The sequence below is a fragment of the Seriola lalandi genome, unplaced genomic scaffold (genome assembly GCF_002814215.2).
Source record: "Seriola lalandi dorsalis isolate HSWRI2012SDOR001 ecotype SW California unplaced genomic scaffold, Sedor1 jcf7180002054272, whole genome shotgun sequence".
NCBI lineage: Eukaryota > Metazoa > Chordata > Actinopteri > Carangiformes > Carangidae > Seriola > Seriola lalandi.
The window spans coordinates 245,254-262,925 of record NW_019524825.1 but is presented as its reverse complement, the minus strand read 5'-3'; the positions used below and the strand labels follow the sequence as shown (position 1 = coordinate 262,925).

Sequence of the window (17,672 nt, the reverse complement as noted above, 5' to 3'; positions counted from 1 at the left end):
TTTTTATATCTGCAAAAAAAAAGTATTTGGTAGAACTCTTTTAAACACGTCGTGCATATTGTTTTGACTTATACGCCATTAGATTTTAGAGATAAATATTGCACTTTCTCTACCCCACTACATTTCACATCTATGGCTACTTACCTTATAAAAAATTAAAAAAAAAACAGCAATGTTTTGCATTGAAGATGTTATTTAAATCATGGGCCCCTTAATACTTTGAAAACACACACACACACACAGGTATTTATTAATTACTCTATAAAATGTAATGAACACCAGTGTTGTATTCTTTAAAGGGCATTTTAAATAAAAAGGGATAAATCATCGAAAGAAAATAATTGTCAGTTTGCAGATGATGTTACCAAACCAATTATGTGCTTAGAAAGTCTCAGGACCCTCCAGTGGATACATTTTCACATTTTCCGTGAAATACTGGATACTATAACCTCTTGTCTGATTAGCCCTCTGAAAAAACAAACTGTTCACCACTCATTTCCCTGTTATGGCCAAACCATCTCCAGCCCAAACAGGTGCAGAAGTGGCTGACTGAAGGAGACTGATAGCGACAGCAATCAGGTGCACTCTGTCCACACTCGCACAGTGCTGAGAGGAGGCTTAATCTAATCAGGGAAAACAAGTGGAAACACCTGTGGGTGAACCAGGGCTGTGTACGGTCGTTACATGGCCTTTTTCACCGCACACATTTTGAATTGTCATAGTAGGAAAAGCACAGGTGTTACTATCAACATTAATGATGGCTCTGTTCTACTCAAGTGTCCCATGACAGTGTGACAGTGAGCCATGAACCAAAGCAGCTAACTGGATGTCAGCTATCATTTGTTTTAGCATTTACACCTCTGCTTTTCCTACTGTGTCATGTCAAATTGACTGCTGTGAAAAAGTACACCAAATTAGTTTGCAAATTGATTTCCTATTATATATTTATACATCACTGCAGAGTTGAACCGTTATCAGACATTCTTGCAATGAAGGTTTGAAAAAAGGCTCCAATTAGTTAAAATTTTTCATTTTCCACATTCACTCGTTATTGCTTCATTTCAACTAGCTAAGCGTTGTTTTAGGTCATTTCTGGTGTTATTAAGGCAGTATAATGTGTATATTGTACTGGGCTCCTGGGGCTTAGCCATGTTACATAAAGGGACTTAACAAGTGACAAAAAAAGTTTAAAATTATTTTTTTTATTCTTTAACATAAAGTATTAACAGCAGTGAAATGCTGAATCAGATAAAACATTATTCAGAAATACCCTTTATCTTAAAGTGGTTGTGGTGGAGAGGGATTATAGTGAACCTTTCAACATATACTCTCTCTCCATCTTCCAGTATAACATTAACACTTTACAATTAAATACAATTCAACACACATCAGCTTTACTACATAAATTACCAAAGAGTTGTATCAACATCAGTCTCAGCAAACATCCAACTCATTAACCTTGATAAAGGTCTGCAGGGCTGTTCATATCCTTGTTTGCATACCCTGTATATCTGTCTGTTTTCCTTCTTAGTCCATGGTCTTGTCGCTCCAGGCCATTGATTTCCTCTTCGCCAGTTCCATCCAGGATGGCTGGCCACTCTCAGACATGGACTGCAGCACTGATGGCTGTGTGGGTGACGATGAGGGCGATGAAGATGCAATGTTTTTCCGGAGCCATTTCTCCTCTCGTGGCCTGTCTGGAACTCTTGTGGGGCTTGACTCTGAAAAAAAAAAAAAAATGTGTCAAATTGCTGCAGATGGAGATGCTGAATACCTATAAATATTTTTACAGGTGTCATTATGAGTAATATACTGTAAGTCAACACACCTGCAAGTTTTACCCCTTGCCTTCCTTCTGGTTTCGTGTCTTTGCTTAGAGGTGTGGTTTTGGCCAAGGCAGGGGATTCAGCTGACGTCTGCACTTCTGTTTGAACTTTCTTCAATTCCCCCTGAGAAAAACTGAGAGTTAGATCATCTACTCAGGATAGATCGACAGTCCAAAAACCTTGTAGTTAAATGATAAATCTTGCAATATTCTATATTTATATTTAATTAAATGTCAAAAATCCAATAAAAAGACATAAACCAAGTATTCTATGTGTAGACAAAGCCTGATACAGCTTATAACTCTGTGACAGACCACCATTGTTGTCCAAAAACCTTAAAAACACGTCAGTGAGCCACAACTTAGGCTGACATATTCCTTCAGTAGGATAAACATGATTATGCATTATGGTGCCCAATAGTTAAAGGAAATTAGTTTTTAAAGAAAGATTTAAAGATCACAGTTTCAGAGCGCCGTGGACAGGGCAGAAAGTATCGAGAGGATTTGTTGACAAGAAGAAAAATACAGTATATCACCAGACTTATCCTTAAATTAGTTTACAGTCACTCGTGGTATGAAACACGGTTACAAAGAAGCACCACAAACCCCCTTGGTTCCAGGTGGGGCGGTCCACTCTGCCCGTTTTTCCAGAACAGCGGCCTTCTCGCCCACTGACCCGGCCCAAACTGCTCGTCGTCCTGAGAGTGATGGACCCTCTGTTTCCTGCACGTTGGCTTCTCTTTCCCCTCTACCCAAGGCAGACACTGGAAGAGGGGCTGTGGCTGATGAGGTAGTGGAGACTGGCGTCGTGGGTTTGAGCTGGTTGGTGAGGTGGAGACCTCGATTGTTCCAAGCAGGTTGTTGGGGTGCGGCATGCTGACCCGAGGAAAGGTGAGGTTGTGCAAGACACTGAGTGGCACTCCCTTGTGCAAACTGACATGAGGCCTCTGTTTGTGTAGAAGAGAGCGAGGGAGACTGTGTTGTCCGTGGGTGGGTCTGTACAGGTGGATGAGTGGGATACTGTGAGGTGGACTGAGATGTATCTGGGTGTGACTGGAATTCATTGGTTTGTTTTGATGTTTGCGCTTCTCTTGAGGTGTTTGACAGAGCTATAGATGTCGCTGACGTCTTCTGTTGCACTGGTTTCACAGTCTGTGCTTGACTTCTACTTTGCACTGTTGATTTCACTGTATCAGCAGCCTGCACTGATGTTGTACTCTGTTGCATTTTTACACTCTGTGTTTGCATTTGTGTACCAGTCAGTGTCTCTGCTTGATTCGTTGGCTGCACTTGTGCTTGTGGTCGAGCCACAGTCTGCACGCCTGTAAAATCTCTGGGGAATCTGCTAGTAAAGAGCTGCTGCAGGCTTCTGGTCTTTTCCATTGCTAGGCTCATCCAGGACACCTCAGATGAGGCTGTTTGAGGGACAGGTTGGGGCTCCTGAAGCACCGTGAGGGAAGTTTCTACTTCTCTCGCCTCTGACGAGGTTGCTTGGACTTCTGCAGGCGTGATGTGAGCTTCGCCAGTAGATGAGAGGTTATTCTTGACTGGAAGGAAGAAGCCAGACGGGGTTGGATCTAAGGAGGCACACAAATCTGTTAGACACGCTTGGCAGCACGGTTAAAGTTAGCCTGGGTGGTATTTTAATGAGTACAAAGGTCCCATGTGATCAGTAAAAACCTTATCACTGTGGAGATTATTTTCTATGTGAAACTTATCTCCTTTCACATATAAAGTAGGTATTGGTGCAATGTTTAACCATACATGGGATTGAAAAATATGGCTGCTAAACCTTGGCTTGTAGCACAGTATGGACTAAACAAATATTATTTGTGTCACTAAGTGAATCTAAGATGAAACATCTTTACATGGCGAAATTAAAAAGATTTCTCAGAAACTCACCTGTCACTTGGACGTCTCCAGAGGTGGATGGCGTACAAGAGAAGTTTGATGGCAGCTTTTTAGACATGTAGCCAACATTATCACTCATTTCCTGTCTTTTCTGTTTGTCACATTGGTCTTCACACACTGGTGGCTTAGAAAGATGGTTCGAAGCAGCATCAGCCCGAAATCTCATCGACTGAGATGTTGAGCGTAGTTTAACACCGAACGCCGTCTTTCCCTCTTCCTCCTGGACCTCATGTGCTTCCACTGCCTCTTCCACCTCCTCCTGGCTGCTGTCCACCTCCTCCCTCTCTACGGTGCCTGTATCTGTAGCCGTGTTTTTAGATGCTGTCGGCAATTCTGTCTTTTTGAGACTGTCTCTCCTGTCCCATGGAAGTACTGAGCTTTTGGGTGGAGCTCCTTCTTGTTTTGGTCTTCCCACAGAAAATAGGTTCCCTCTGGGTTGTAAGTCTCTAAGTTCCTCCTTTTCCCTCGAGCTTGAAAAGGGTTTGTCCTCTGTTCCCCCTGTAGTCTTGTGCCTGGCATCAGCTTGTTCCAGCATTCCTGCAAAACTGCCCGATCGGGGTCTCTCTCCATCTCGGTTTTTGGCAGTGTTGATGGAGAAATGGAAGGACCCAGATCCTGGGGCAGGTCTCTTTATTCCTCTTGTGCTCTCTATCTCACCTTGAACTTGCTGGTGAACAGAGGAAGGCCTGAATGCCACCACTGAGCCGAAGATAGTGGAGAGCGGGTCTGAGGAGTCTTCAGTCATTCCAGCCTTTTTCAGAGTATTCCTCTTGTCGTCGGACATTACTCGTATCTCAAAATCCCTCTCCCTTTTGTTTTTAAGTTCTGACTCTATAAAGGATGAATGCGGTCGTTCACTAGATATTACATCCACCGGTCTTTGAGGCTTAACTCGAAGAATGTGTGAGGATACAGAGGACCCTCTCCCGGGAGGAGTGTGGTCCTGTTGGGAAAAAGTTAGACTGGATGATTTGGGTGCTGCTTCTGATGTGATATGTGTCAACTCTGGGGATTTTGAAGGAAGGCGCCGAGCTGTGATAGAAATGTCCATCTCTTCTTGTTCTGTCTCCAGTGTCACCTCGTCTTGAGCACCAAGTCGCTGCTCTTCTTCTTTCACATAATCAGGGTGGTCGATGTTGTTCAGGGTGTTGGAGTCAGACCTGGAATCAGTCTGCCAAGAAAACAAAAGAAGATTGGTTAGAAAAGTGAAGGAGTTGTGCTTTGCTTGTTTGACAGATGGTAGGTACGGTCACTCACTGCGGCGGGTCTCTTCTTGGTGCTGGCCCTCTGGTTTCTGGGCTTCACAGACATCCGGTGGCGTGCAGCAGAGGTATCTAAGCAGGGGGTGAACTGAGCTGGAGAACTGAAGTCCAACGGGGGCTCGATAACAGAGGAAATGGAGGGGACAGTAAGAGGTAATGGATGGGATGGAGTCGGGGGCACATACTTGGCTAGTGCGGGTTTGGGGATTGGTGAGAGTGGACGAGAGAATGGCTGGGATAAAAAAAAAAAGAAAAAGAAATCAAGAAAATCATCAGCAATATTATTAAGACAGTATTAAGATGGTCTTTCATTCCTGAAGACCAAAGCCTAACCTGACTCTGTCCTACCTGACCTCAAAAGGCTTATCTTTAAGTTTTCTCTACTGCTGAAAATGGTTACTTGCCGGCCGCAGGTGGTGGTGATTGATGTTTGACCAGAGCTTCGGCCATCATTGCGCTTACAAGACAAAAGGTTATAATACACCCTCGGAGCAGCGCTACGTCTTCAGGGCAGTTGGGAGGCTACAGTGAGTCGCTATCAGAAAGTGACAAGACGGGAAGGAGCTAGCTGGTTAGCATGCTAACTTCAGTAGAAGAAAAGATGCGATGGAGACAAGAGTTAACGTTGGCGTTGCTTCCACCAATGGAGACGGCTCTCGGTGAGTAAAGGAACGAACTTTGATGCTGAACTCACAACGTTTCTTCTAGACTGGCAAGTAAACAGCTGTTGATGCTAACACTGGTTATGTAGCAATAGCAAAACTTACAAATAACTCCTTTAAAGGATAAGGCTGACTATAATCTATATTTTTCAAACTGTCTACAAATCCCATGAAAAAACAGACAATGAACTGATCCTACAACAAGCCCGAAATGTCTTATTCCCAGGTGTATTTTTTTTAATGTAACTATATATTTTGACCTGTTTTCAGGTCACTTAGGAAAGACTGGGATTGGAGCTGTAGTGTGACCCTTTTTTTAAAGGGTTTATCAGCAATAATAAAAAATATAATTCCCTCCTTGCAAGACATATTGTATAAGAACAGAAAAGCAAAGACACACATAGATACACATACAGATGTGATCACTGCCAAGCAGACACAGACATGTTGTTGCTAAACTATGTCTGTGGGTCCGAGCAGCAGTGTGACATTTTGATAGAGTAATGTTAATGTCAATAATGATTGGTGAAAAGGAGAGCTCATTTATTGAGGCTATGCATCTACGAAGAGTGTGATTGATTAATCCATTCAGACGCTACACTCAAAATTATAAAAGCATCCCCACAAGTTCTCCTAAAAGAACTTGGACCGATTAACCATGCAGATAACTGAACATGTATCACTAAGGTGAGATGATTAATCACCTTGGTGAAGGCTCCCTGGGATGTAACATCACCTCCTGAGACCTCAGGGGGGCTGTGCGGAAGACTGTCATCCTCTGAGCGACTTCCCAGGTCCTCTGGACGTCTGATTGGCACAACCAGAGGGGGCGGTCCCAAATGCATCTTCTGCTGCTGAAGCTTCATCTGTGATACCAGAGCACAGGTGTTTAAAAAAAAAGATATATATAAATGCCCACTTCCCAACAAAATACCTCAAATAAGAGACTGTACCTGCAGAGCTTTGATCTTGCTGTGAACATTCTCCTGGGATAAGACCCTGGCTGGTTCAGTGTCTGTCAGGACCTGATCAGCCAGAAAGATGCTGTCATGGGACAATGCTCGTGATCCCATCGTCCCCTGGGAGCATCTGAGGTAGCAGGAGAGGAAAAACACAGACACAGGGTGAAGGATGAGACTAGAAGTATGGACAGAAAATGGAGCGGTGGAGCAAACATTTCTAAGATTTGCTTTCATGTAGACACTCACACCAAATCTTCATCTGATCCGAGTCCCTTTCCTGCAGTAATGTCACTGGCAGACTGACTGATTTTGGCGTCTCCCTCTCCACCTGTTCTCTTATTCCTCCCGAAGAGATGAGTTTTCAGAGATTTGAGTTTGGATTTTTTGCGTCCTAACAGAGATGGAGATGGAGAAGATCCAGGTCACAGCAGCTCACACACACACACACACACACACACACACACACACACACACACACACACACACACAAACAAACACTCTAATTGTTACATCCAACATGCATATGTATGCTGACAAAGTCTTTTACTTTGATGGCTCATTTTTGTCAATGTATTGCTTGCTCTTCACCATAATTCTCTTATGTAAAACTTCATGATGGATAACCTCACCTGGAATGTCTTCAGTGCTTTCCTCTATATCTCCAGGGAAAGACTCCATTGGTCTGATCCCTAGAGGAAGTAGCACAGCAGACGACAGGATATGTGTGTGTGAAGAACAGCACTGATAATGAGAAGCAACTGTGACAATATAAACCCCAGGCCTACAGTTTTTAGACGCCGTCGTCACATGGTGAAGGGCGTCTAACGAGGTGTGACCACTCCAGTCGCATGTTCTCTGTATATTTACTACACTGGTGTGATAGCTAGCCTGAAGATCTGGCAAACGACTTGAGGTTCAAAGGTTTATTGACATTATCAGCAACAGTACAAACCTTGACTGCAGCTTGGTGGGGTGTGGGTAGAAAACTTATGTCTTTGTGATCCAACAAAATAAAATCAAAGAAGTTTTTACAAGAGCACAAATTTCAGCAGAAAAGACATTCATTGCAGTGTCATCAAGTAAAAACACACTATGTAGGTTACAGAGGAGGTATCAGGATTTCTAATATGACATTGCACAGTGCAGCCTGGATAACTTTAAAATGATATTTTGTGAGCAAAGCAATAACTAAAGTCTTGCTCTCAGGCAGCTTTACTTATGCAACGGCTGCCTGACAAACATCCGGATTGGGTTGATGTGTTACTGGATGCAAGATTCAGTGCAGGGAGCTGGTTTCCTTTATTTTATTGACTCTATTTTGCACCCTGCCCTGGAGATAGTGCTCTATTTGAGATATGCATACAACATTTTCTATGTTTCATCCAGTTCTCTCTGTGTACCTAAGGAACTGGTGTCAACAGAGCTTGATTCTGTACGGCATGGTTGCCTGATAAAAGACAAGATGTGTCAGGTTATGGACACAGAATGAAAGACCACACTGCGCCTCTCATATTACTCAACAGGCTCTTGAAAAAGATATAAGCACAGAAATGCAGCAAGGCACTCCAAAAAAGTTGCACGTGATGTCACATTTGACTTACGTAACATTTAAACCGCTTGTCCTACAAATATATTTCAACTTGTTAGTGGAATTACCACCACACAGCATGAAACTAAAGTGTTCATGAATCAGGCCATTCCCCAGACCTTTGCCATCCAGTGAGCCAAGCTATAGCCCCGGCAGAAACAGAGGATAATCTCTTGGATTATTGGCATTGCAGAGAGATCCTTGTAAGATTTCACAGCACCATAATCTGCAACAACAGCTTAATCACGGTACTGCAGCGCAAAATTCACCTGACATCCACGGGAAAAGTACTTCTCCTTCTCAATGTGAGAACCCGTCAAACACACACACACACACACACACACACACACACACACACACACACACACACACACACACACACACACACGGAGACACATTCACACACTATGGAGAAGAAAATAAATGAGTGAATTTACCCAACGTCTAACAGCAGCAGCTCTGCTTCTCTTCCTCCTGTTTGCCGTCCTCTCTTCGCTGAGTTGTCTTGTCTCGGTTGTGTCACTGTCCTAATGTTTAAACCTCAGGCTTGTGTCGTGCACATCTGCAGATAGAGGGAGATGCAGAGGGGAAGGAAGCGAGGGAAGTGGAAGGAGAAAGAAAAACAGGTAGGGAGAAAGAGAGAGAGAGAGAGAGAGAGAGAGAAGGTCACTTTATGACAGGGTAAGCAAATGCACAAAGAGAAAAGAGGACAGAAGAGAATGAGTGAGAGAGAGAGAGAGAGAGGGAGAGAGAGAGAGAGAGAGAGATACTCTATTACATTAGTGGCACACTGTGGCCCTTTGCGCTAAGCTCCTTATAAAACGCTAACCTGATTTTAGGCCCAGAAATGAGAGTAGAGGGAAAAAAATAAAGCTCCAGTTGGAAAGAGGACAAGCATACAGGAATTACAGCTCATAGAACTGTTTACATATTACACTGAGTTGCCTACGGCACAGTATGTATGTATGATCACAGAGGGGAGACTATGCATGTGTGTGTGCAAATATGTGTCTAAGAAAGTTAAATCTATATTTATATAAATTAACACCAACCAGGGATTAGCCATCTCCCAGCCTTGGTGAACCTGACACTGGAGATAAAATAATATTTAATAGTGAGTAAATACATGAATTTTGCGTTTGTGTGTCCACACATCACTATGTACTTTTGCATGAATAAAATGGACACAATAGATAATTTTGATTCTTCCAGTTTGGTGTCCTGGTGGCCTTTTGGTTCAGGTCTATACCAAAAAACTACAGTTCCCCTGCTTTGATTCCAGCTGGGGGACCTATGTGACATCCTCCCTCTCTATTTCTCTATATCTCTACTGTCACAGTCAACAAATATCAAAATACAATCCTAAAATAGGAAAAAAAAAAAAAAGAGAGAGAGACAAAGATATCTCCCACACATATCATCAGGGAAATGATTTCAGTGCTGCAGCAGTGAATCCAACTTTCTGCACATTCTCGCAGTATTCAGAGATGGGAACACTATCTAGGCCACTGGGCTACAATCAGAGAGAGGGAGGGCAGCGGGAAATGGAAAGCAAACCTTTGCATCCACACTTTTGTGTCTGGATGTGTGGCCAAGCAGCTTCTCTCACGAGGCTCCTCATCACACAAATCCTCATCTGTTAGAATACACACCGGTGACATCTGGATTACATGCAACAAACCACACACAGCATGTCACCAGACCACAGTGACATAAGAGTCTGGGCTGCGGTTTCACCTAATTCCTTCCATTCATGGATTTATTGTCTATCATCTACACGTAAAGGACAATATGCATGGAAGCATACCTAGCGTATAAGGAGAATGCAGCTGATAGAAGAGCCGTCTGTGCACGCTGAAACACACACTGTAATGCAGTCTTTGTCTTCTCAGCTCAAGGAAAACAGAGGTACTTGTTACAGTTATGATGGTCTCTGGTTCGTGTGATTTCCTGATGGATTATAATTTATTCCTCTCAGAGCCCGGATGAGGACTGTGCATATCGAGATTAAGGCCGATAGATAATCCGATCGCAGCAATGTTTGAACTCACCAGGGTTACCATTCATTCAAACAAACAATTCCCATGAATATTCAATGAGGGGATATTTTGCCATGAATGTTTCCTTTGGGAAATATATTTTTGTTTTTAAATTTTCATTGGATTCATTTTGGACTCACGCCTTTTGACTTTTCCCATACATGTCAAATCTACAGAGCTATAGGTTCTCATTACATTATATGTACTATATTTTACCCATTAACCAGATGTCAGTTTGTGGGCTTTTCATGAACACCAGGAATCCAAAAGTCATGTTATCTGTTAATATATAATCTACACTTTTCCAACGAGTAGACTGCCAACTACCACAGAGGAGTTTAACCCTTTTGAATCCGTGTGCTTAAAGCCAGCAGCAGCAGAAACTGTCGTGTAAAGGCAGGACAGAATAAAAATAATAGATCTAACTAATAAAGCTGCAGCTGCACTGAGGTTTTGTGGAGTTTGGGTAAAATTCAGTGAAAGACTGGGAACATGCACACTTCCAGCAATGTGAGTGAAGTCCAGTACTGCTTACAATAAAGGAAAGTTAAGTAGAAAGTAGAAAACATCTATGGTTGCATCCATGACAACTCAATGTACCGATGAAGGCCATGTGATGTGGTCAAAAGCTTCGGAGCAGGCAAGTAAATCGACCTGGAGTTGAGATTCTTTTGTAAATTGGGAATAGAAGTTTGACAAAAAAATAAATAAAACAATGTAAATCTAAATTCAAGGTCCACTTACTAAGAACATACAACTGTATACCATAGCTATGTGTACCAAGACACCCAAATCTGACTATACCGAGTTAAATACAGTTTTTAATCAGGCTGCAAGACTTTTTTATTGTTACATTTTTGTATGAATGTATTTATTTTGAGCTGAATATTTTGAATGTGACACACTGAATATGAAGTAAACGGATAAGCTTTAAAGATGGTAAAAAATTAAGAGTCACACAAAGACATTTTATATTATAAAAGCAGTTTTAATATAAACAAATGAATAATCTTTCCACCAGATGGCAGTATCACACCCTAAAAGGCACCTTCACATAATTACAGAAGAAATGTATAGAAAGACAAACAGGTCATAGAAAAGAGTCTTTAAAAGTGTGTAGAAAAACCCCTGTTAGAAATACTGAATATCTCATTATACAGTTTGTTGTTATTTAGACATAGTATTGTGACAACAAGCGTATTTTAACAGCTTTGTCAAAGAATGCCCGGTTACACAATTGTTATGAGGCCGATTATATGCATAAGTGCAAGGCAAATCCATCAGCCCAGCAGATATATATATATATACCCTTGAAGGCAGGTAAGTGAATGAAGTCCTTTGGAGAAGAGTTAGAAGTGGAGTTAGAAAAAAGGTAAATCAAGCTTCAGGAGTCTCATAGTGTTTTTGTGTGTTTGGTGTGAAAAATGTCTACAGTGGTCTCCTGGCACTGCCTGAGGTCATAGTCACAATATCCAATGGAGAATCGGCCCTGTGGGACGTAATGGACACTTTTCACCAGCAGAACTGAACATGTTGATTCTCAGACATTCAAAACCACAAATTTGAACTATGGCATCCATTACAGGACTGATTATTATGAGGTATGAAAACTCACCTTTGGTCTCTTAAAATAATCCAGCCCCCTTCCTATCTTTATGATCCAACCATTGTCAAACCTAAAAAACAAAATTAAACCACATTTATGGAAAAGGAGTGCTAATGTGAAACTAACTAGATATAGTATATCATAATAAGGATTTTTCTTTCAAAAAAAAAATCCCACCATTTGAAAAAATAATTAAGATATAAGGTATGCTGTTTCATTGTGAAAGTCTGCATAATATATGTCTATGTAGCTGCTGTAAATGAAGAAAATATGCTGCCGTACCTAATCTCCCTGTCATGGATGGTGGAGGAGAACTGCAGATCCAGAGTCACTCCCTGGTTACTGAGACTTTCTTTCAGCTCGGCCAAAGCGCTGCTCTGTTGGCTGCTGTCTGCCTGCAGGACAAGACGAAGGCAGTGAAACAAAAGAATAACCTGATCTGGAGAGACTGGTGCGGTTGCTATGCATTCATTACATGGTGTGACCTCCTTAGTTAAATAACCTACTTCATCCTGTGAAGTGAGGAGATGAATCCTTTTCACCTTGCAGGAGGCTTTCAGCAGCATCTCACAGAACCGCACTAAGTTGTATAACTGTGGTGGAGAGAGCGGGTGAGGGGCACGTTTGATAATGAATTGAATTTGGTAATGTTTTATGCTGAGGATAAAACTCTAACTGTAAAGCTATTTATCATCAAAACAAATGTGCAAAGAGCTTTGTTCGCTGTAAAAATGAAAAGGTTGAGCAAATTCAAAATATCAAGGCAAACAACGTGCTCTTTAGTTGTGCCAGAGGTCACTCTGCACTTATTTTATACCAAACTCCTCTGTGATGTAAAATCTCATCAATTTAACTGATTCAAGTCTTTTTTTCATTATTATTATTAGCAAATGTGATTAGACAAGTTTGTCAGTTTCAAAAGTTACAAGTGAGGTTATTGTGTTGTCACATTCAGAGGCATTTCAGAAACAACAGTGGAGAGATCATGCAAAAAGAATATAAGTTGATGTTCTTACTGTGTGAAGGTTAAAAGCATAGGTAATGAAATCACACAGTGCTGATCAATTAATCAGTTAGTAGTTAGTCAATTAACTGAAAATTAATATATAAAAATAAACAGTATTCACAGTCCTTGAAGTCAAACAATCGGTAAATCAATCCTGCAACAAAGAGGAATAAAACTCTCAAAGTAAAACTGTGATGAAAACAAAGATCTTACCTGGTGGGTGTGTCGTATGTATGGATCCTCCACCCAGACCTCTGTGAGTGCACTGCTGATGTATGGCTTGAACAGAGACTCATAGCTATGACCAGTAGCATCCTCTGATATTCTAATCTGCTCATGATACTTCCCGTCTGACAGGCAGGAGAAACAAAATAAAAATCAGAGGTGGAACAGGCAACAGTCTCACCCCTGACGCATATCATCCACACAGTCTCTCATCCCTCACCAATCATTTTTAAACTGACCCGGGTTTTTTTGTAAATGAGCAAGTTTGTGATTAAACACAAAATTGTTGAACAACATGCACCATTGCATAATATCAACTGACATAATAAAGGTATTAAAATCAGATTTTGCCTTAGGGCCTCAATACTTTGGAAATATGTACTACTACACAAGTACATTATCAACTTAAACATCAGGGGACCTAAGGCGGGTCCCGCAGTATGACCCTGTTGTGTGTTCCCTCTGGCGGGGCTCCGTGTCAATATTTACATAGTTTGCAATCATTTTGGGGAAAAATATGTTCTGATCTATGGTTAGTGTGTGGCATGAAAGTCAAATTCCACAGGCACTCAAGTAGATGGTTATAAATAAGAAGCATATAATAAATATGGACTCCTAAATTATAACCATGCTCAGGGACACACCCTGAGGAAGGCAGATTTAACATATTTAAAGTGTTTTATTTTTACCTTTTTACCTATTTTTATCTATATATTTCCTCTTTTTTTTTTTTAAATGAATTCCCTCCTCCAAGAGCATCAGTACGGGACACCAGAAGCTGTCCTATCATATTTCTTTTTTACCTGAATAAATTTGTGTTAAACCAAGGAACCCAAGGCTGGTTGTCCTGTTTAAGGCAGTTGCCCACTTTTCCTAATTGATAATCGAGCTTTCAGTGGTGGTGGTGGTGATAGCTACCTTCTTTCATCTGGCTGACATGAGCTTTGATTTGCTCCGCTCTGTCCATGTAGCCCTTTATCTTCTCTCTGTAATGCCCTCTCTTTGAGTCATCCTTCACAGCTGCTGGCAGGAGAAAGAAAACAAGAAACAGTGATGTTCCATGTCTTCATTTATTTTCACACTGCTGTATCTATGTATGCCAGAGGGAGAGGGAGACAGAGACCTTTCAGCACGTCCATGAGCAGCTGGATGCCCTCCTGGTAGCAGACTAGAGACTCCTGGAAGCGGCTGCTGTGATCCAGCTCCACCGCCCGCTTCAGGACGGATATAGCGGACGTCTCCATCCCTGACACATGATTTTGTGCCATTGTTCTGTCAACTACTGGTTTTTATTAGATTCTAAAAATCCAACAATGTAGTCATGCTTAAATAGTACCAGGAAGAAATGACTTGTCTTGTCAGCTGCACAAGTGCGCCACAAAAATAACTCCCGGAGAAACGTAATGCTGCATAAATAGTATGAGAGTTACACGGAACATTTTCAACAATAACACACAGCAGAAGTACCTTTATTTTACTTAATTTTTATAAAACCTAAATAGTTTATTTTATCTTTTTAAACTCGCAAATAAAGTTTCTAGGAACGTTGTTCAAGTAATATTTGTAATATCGGTGCATTTACACAGTAACTCCTCGACACTTCCGGTCAGCTACACAAGTGCGCCACAAAAATAACTCCCAGGGAAACATAACATTGCATAAATGATGTATAGGAGATAAATGGGTACATTTTCAACAAAAATAAATCTTACTTTTATCTAATCAAAATAGTAAATTCTCTCGTTTTTAAAATTTTAGAATAGTTTGTAGGAACGTTGTTCAAGTAATTTTTGTCATATCGGTGCATTTTCACAGTAACTCCTCCACATTTCCGGTGACCTAACGTGAACAAACTGTTTCACCGTTGTCTTCAGCTCCTGGATTAACATTGTAGGTGTGAAGTCAGTGCATTTGATATGGATGTAGTTACATCTGTATGTTTATTTCATAACGTTTAGTTAAGTTTGATCCATACGCTTTAGTTTGAGGTTGGGGGCCGTAACCTTGGCGCGCATGCCTTTAACATCATCGCTATTGTAGAAGAAGTGGAGGACCCAAAAGAAAACATGACAGGTGCCTTTCAAGGTTTGACCTCCTTATCAACCAAGGTAAGAACATCACTCTTTATTTTTCATGTTTCAAACTTGAATCGGCCAATACTACCACCGATACTTTTCACAGTATTTATAAATCAGTACTTCACTGTTGTTACTGTTCAGGCATTTGGAGTGTAATCTATTATTATACTGGTGCTTACTTGTTTTTGACACTGCTCACTACCTCATGAGCCCAGAGATATTAAAGTGATAGCCAACACAGTATCTGATGGTTGACAAATTCATATTGTCTTGTGGTTTGTCCCATCATATGGCCCAAACCTGCAGGATATTGCATTTATGTTCTTCATTATTAGAGAGCAAAACTGCTTTTTAGCCTATGGCTTTGCTTTTAACTTTGCCTCATCACTGTTTGTGTATGTTTACAGATCCTGACAGAAGCTACACTTTTACCATGCCCATGGTTTGTGTCTGCACGCAGCAAGTTTTCCAAAGCAAGAATCCCAAAAGAGGTAAGAGTTCAGGGAACATCTTCAGGTTTACTGTATGTCAGTTAATGGCACGTAGGTAGGGTAAACTTCCAGCAAGGTTCAGACTCTATAAACAGTGCACAGAGGACAGGAGGCGTGGGGGCATTATTATATGATTATTGCCCTAGGACCTGGGCAGATTAATGAGCTGGACAGATTAATCTGGCCAGCCATGGCAATAATGATGTTCCCTTGTTCTGCACATCTGAACAATTTAATCATTAGTTGCGCTCATTTGCTCCGTTGTCAGTCTTCAAAGTCTGTGTTTTTTTTTGCAGATTTTTGTTGAGAGATCAAAAGAACATGAGAAGTATGGAGGGGATCCGGACCAACCTCATAAACTGCATATAGTGACTCGAGTCAAAAGTGTAATGCGAAGACCATACTGGGAGAAAGACATGGTGAAACACCTGGGGCTTGAAAAGGTAAGGCATTTGTTCTGTCAAAGCCAACAGCAAATTAGCTTGCCTCTTGTGCGGTGCTTTAAAGTTTAAACAAAATAACTGGACATGTGGTAAGTGTGCTATAATGAAATGCATTTTCAGGCATGTTTTAGCTTTAAAGATTATAGACTAAGATTAAGACTATAACACAAAAGCATTTATTAATCCACCGTGAACTTTTAGTCATGAAATTTCCCCCAAAAAATCTTTTTGCTATTGGCAGAAGTGCATTTAGCAGCCTGATAAACATTATGCACAGTGCCTTAAACTTGGCTTGTAGAGTGAAGAAACGGCTTTCATCAAGATAGAGGAGCAGTATAGAAGGATTCTCCCCTCATTGATTGTATCACCTCAAACTGATCTGCCCACTATAGAGGCAGCAAGAACATTTATTATAGTATTTATTTTCTAGAGGCAACATTTTATTGAACTTGTAACACTCACAGTCTTGGATTTTATTTTTTACACTTTGCTCTCTTTGTGTTGTGTTTAGGCACATGTCCCTGTAATTCACAAAAATACACCAGCGGTCAACAGCCAGCTGAAATTTGTCAAGCACCTGGTGAGGTAAGACTATTGCACCAAAGGGTGTAACACACCTCCTTTTGAATCATCAAAACGTGCAGTGACAGAAAATCTAATTATTTGAGTTACACATGAGGATTTATCTTTTTTTAGAACATTCAGCAAACTCTTATTAAAAGTATTTGTCTGGTTTTTGAAGGGACACATAAGATTGTTTGGATAATTTCCTGCCCTTCTGTCGTGTCTTTCCTCGTTCCTTCAGGATACAGCCGCTGAAGACTCCCTATGGACTCCCTGCTGAGCAGGACATGGCCGACACCTACATTAACAGCAACGGAGAGCTGATTGTCCGTCGTCTACTCCAACCTGTAGACCCCAAGGCTATCGAATCTTAGCCTCACTCTCAATAAATTAATAATTCAGTTGTAAATAAATATCATGGAAATGACCCTGTGCTCCATATCTACCAGTTCTGATTCCACTACTTGAAGGTAGCTGTATGCAATGTGTTTTGAGTTCTTGGACTAATGATTAAAATGAGAAATGTTGTCATCACACTCTATAACAAGTCCCTCAACAAACTAGAGGTCTGTCTCATGAAGCAGGAATGAAAATTACTTGTTTTTCTGAATAATTTTGCTGAGTAAAACCTGTGTTTCAGGTTTAAATGTGCTCTGGATTTACTCAGTAGTTATCCAGGCAAGTTTGTTTATTTTGTCTATCAGTAAATGCATTTAAATTCCAACCTATCAACCATACAGCTGTTACAACTGTAAACTGCAATCTGTTTTCCATCACAATTCAGAAACAGGTGATGCCTTAGATTCCTCATTAAACACGACATATACGTACCCAAAATAAAGACCTTTTGAAATGAAATACAGCCTGTATCCTTTTTACTTGTTTCTTTGTGAAGACCAGTTTAAAGGCCACTCACACTAAGGGTCCGATGGAAGTGAAGTGTTTCTGGAGCTCTTTCACCACCATCCATAAATACATTAAAACTAACATAAATAGTCTCCCATCAACAG

At 41.0% G+C, this 17,672-nt stretch overlaps 3 protein-coding genes across 4 annotated transcripts; 1 reads left to right on the top strand and 2 right to left on the bottom strand.

Annotated features, from left to right (window-relative positions):
- Window positions 1-1,186: 1,186 nt before the first annotated feature.
- cracdla (cracd like a) lies at window positions 1,187-8,894 on the bottom strand. The gene is made up of 10 exons (XM_023405348.2): window positions 8,648-8,894; window positions 7,252-7,311; window positions 6,869-7,013; window positions 6,614-6,749; window positions 6,365-6,526; window positions 4,994-5,230; window positions 3,728-4,907; window positions 2,432-3,402; window positions 1,829-1,949; window positions 1,187-1,721 (listed from the first exon to the last, which is right to left on the bottom strand). The coding sequence occupies exons 2-10, from the start codon at window positions 7,298-7,300 to the stop codon at window positions 1,528-1,530; spliced, it is 3,195 nt and encodes a 1,064-aa protein (XP_023261116.1). The 5' UTR covers window positions 7,301-7,311; window positions 8,648-8,894; the 3' UTR covers window positions 1,187-1,527.
- A 2,322-nt stretch (window positions 8,895-11,216) lies between these two features.
- mitd1 (MIT, microtubule interacting and transport, domain containing 1) lies at window positions 11,217-14,477 on the bottom strand. 2 transcript variants are annotated; one of them, XM_023405331.2, is made up of 7 exons: window positions 14,210-14,477; window positions 14,005-14,109; window positions 13,075-13,211; window positions 12,362-12,448; window positions 12,138-12,250; window positions 11,865-11,925; window positions 11,217-11,738 (listed from the first exon to the last, which is right to left on the bottom strand). In XM_023405331.2, exons 1-7 carry the CDS (start codon window positions 14,352-14,354, stop codon window positions 11,643-11,645), a joined length of 744 nt encoding a protein of 247 aa, XP_023261099.1. In that variant the 5' UTR covers window positions 14,355-14,477; the 3' UTR covers window positions 11,217-11,642. The 2 variants fall into 2 exon arrangements, with proteins under 2 accessions (XP_023261099.1, XP_023261100.1); XM_023405332.2 differs by having other exon boundaries at window positions 14,005-14,106; window positions 14,210-14,476.
- Window positions 14,478-14,900: 423 nt separating this feature from the next.
- mrpl30 (mitochondrial ribosomal protein L30) lies at window positions 14,901-17,520 on the top strand. The gene is made up of 5 exons (XM_023405340.2): window positions 14,901-15,194; window positions 15,572-15,655; window positions 15,952-16,098; window positions 16,610-16,683; window positions 16,904-17,520. Exons 1-5 carry the CDS (start codon window positions 15,153-15,155, stop codon window positions 17,034-17,036), a joined length of 480 nt encoding a protein of 159 aa, XP_023261108.1. The 5' UTR covers window positions 14,901-15,152; the 3' UTR covers window positions 17,037-17,520.
- Window positions 17,521-17,672: the final 152 nt, after the last annotated feature.

Bases quoted from the DNA above. Each gene is read 5' to 3' on its own strand.
- cracdla (XM_023405348.2), bottom strand. From the start codon at position 7,300: ATGGAGTCTTTCCCTGGAGATATAGAGGAAAGCACTGAAGACATTCCA. The intron at 4,908-4,993 runs GTGAGTGACCGT...TTTTCTTGGCAG, and splicing joins CCAAGAAGAGACCCGCCGCA to ACTGATTCCAGGTCTGACTC. The intron at 3,403-3,727 runs GTGAGTTTCTGA...GTGCCTCCTTAG, and splicing joins TGGAGACGTCCAAGTGACAG to ATCCAACCCCGTCTGGCTTC.
- mitd1 (XM_023405331.2), bottom strand. From the start codon at position 14,354: ATGGCACAAAATCATGTGTCAGGGATGGAGACGTCCGCTATATCCGTC. The intron at 12,251-12,361 runs GTAGGTTATTTA...CTTGTCCTGCAG, and splicing joins TCCTCACTTCACAGGATGAA to GCAGACAGCAGCCAACAGAG. The intron at 11,739-11,864 runs GTGAGTTTTCAT...TACGTCCCACAG, and splicing joins ATTATTTTAAGAGACCAAAG to GGCCGATTCTCCATTGGATA.
- mrpl30 (XM_023405340.2), top strand. From the start codon at position 15,153: ATGACAGGTGCCTTTCAAGGTTTGACCTCCTTATCAACCAAG. The intron at 15,656-15,951 runs GTAAGAGTTCAG...TTTTTTTTGCAG, and splicing joins AAGCAAGAATCCCAAAAGAG to ATTTTTGTTGAGAGATCAAA. The intron at 16,684-16,903 runs GTAAGACTATTG...TCGTTCCTTCAG, and splicing joins TTTGTCAAGCACCTGGTGAG to GATACAGCCGCTGAAGACTC.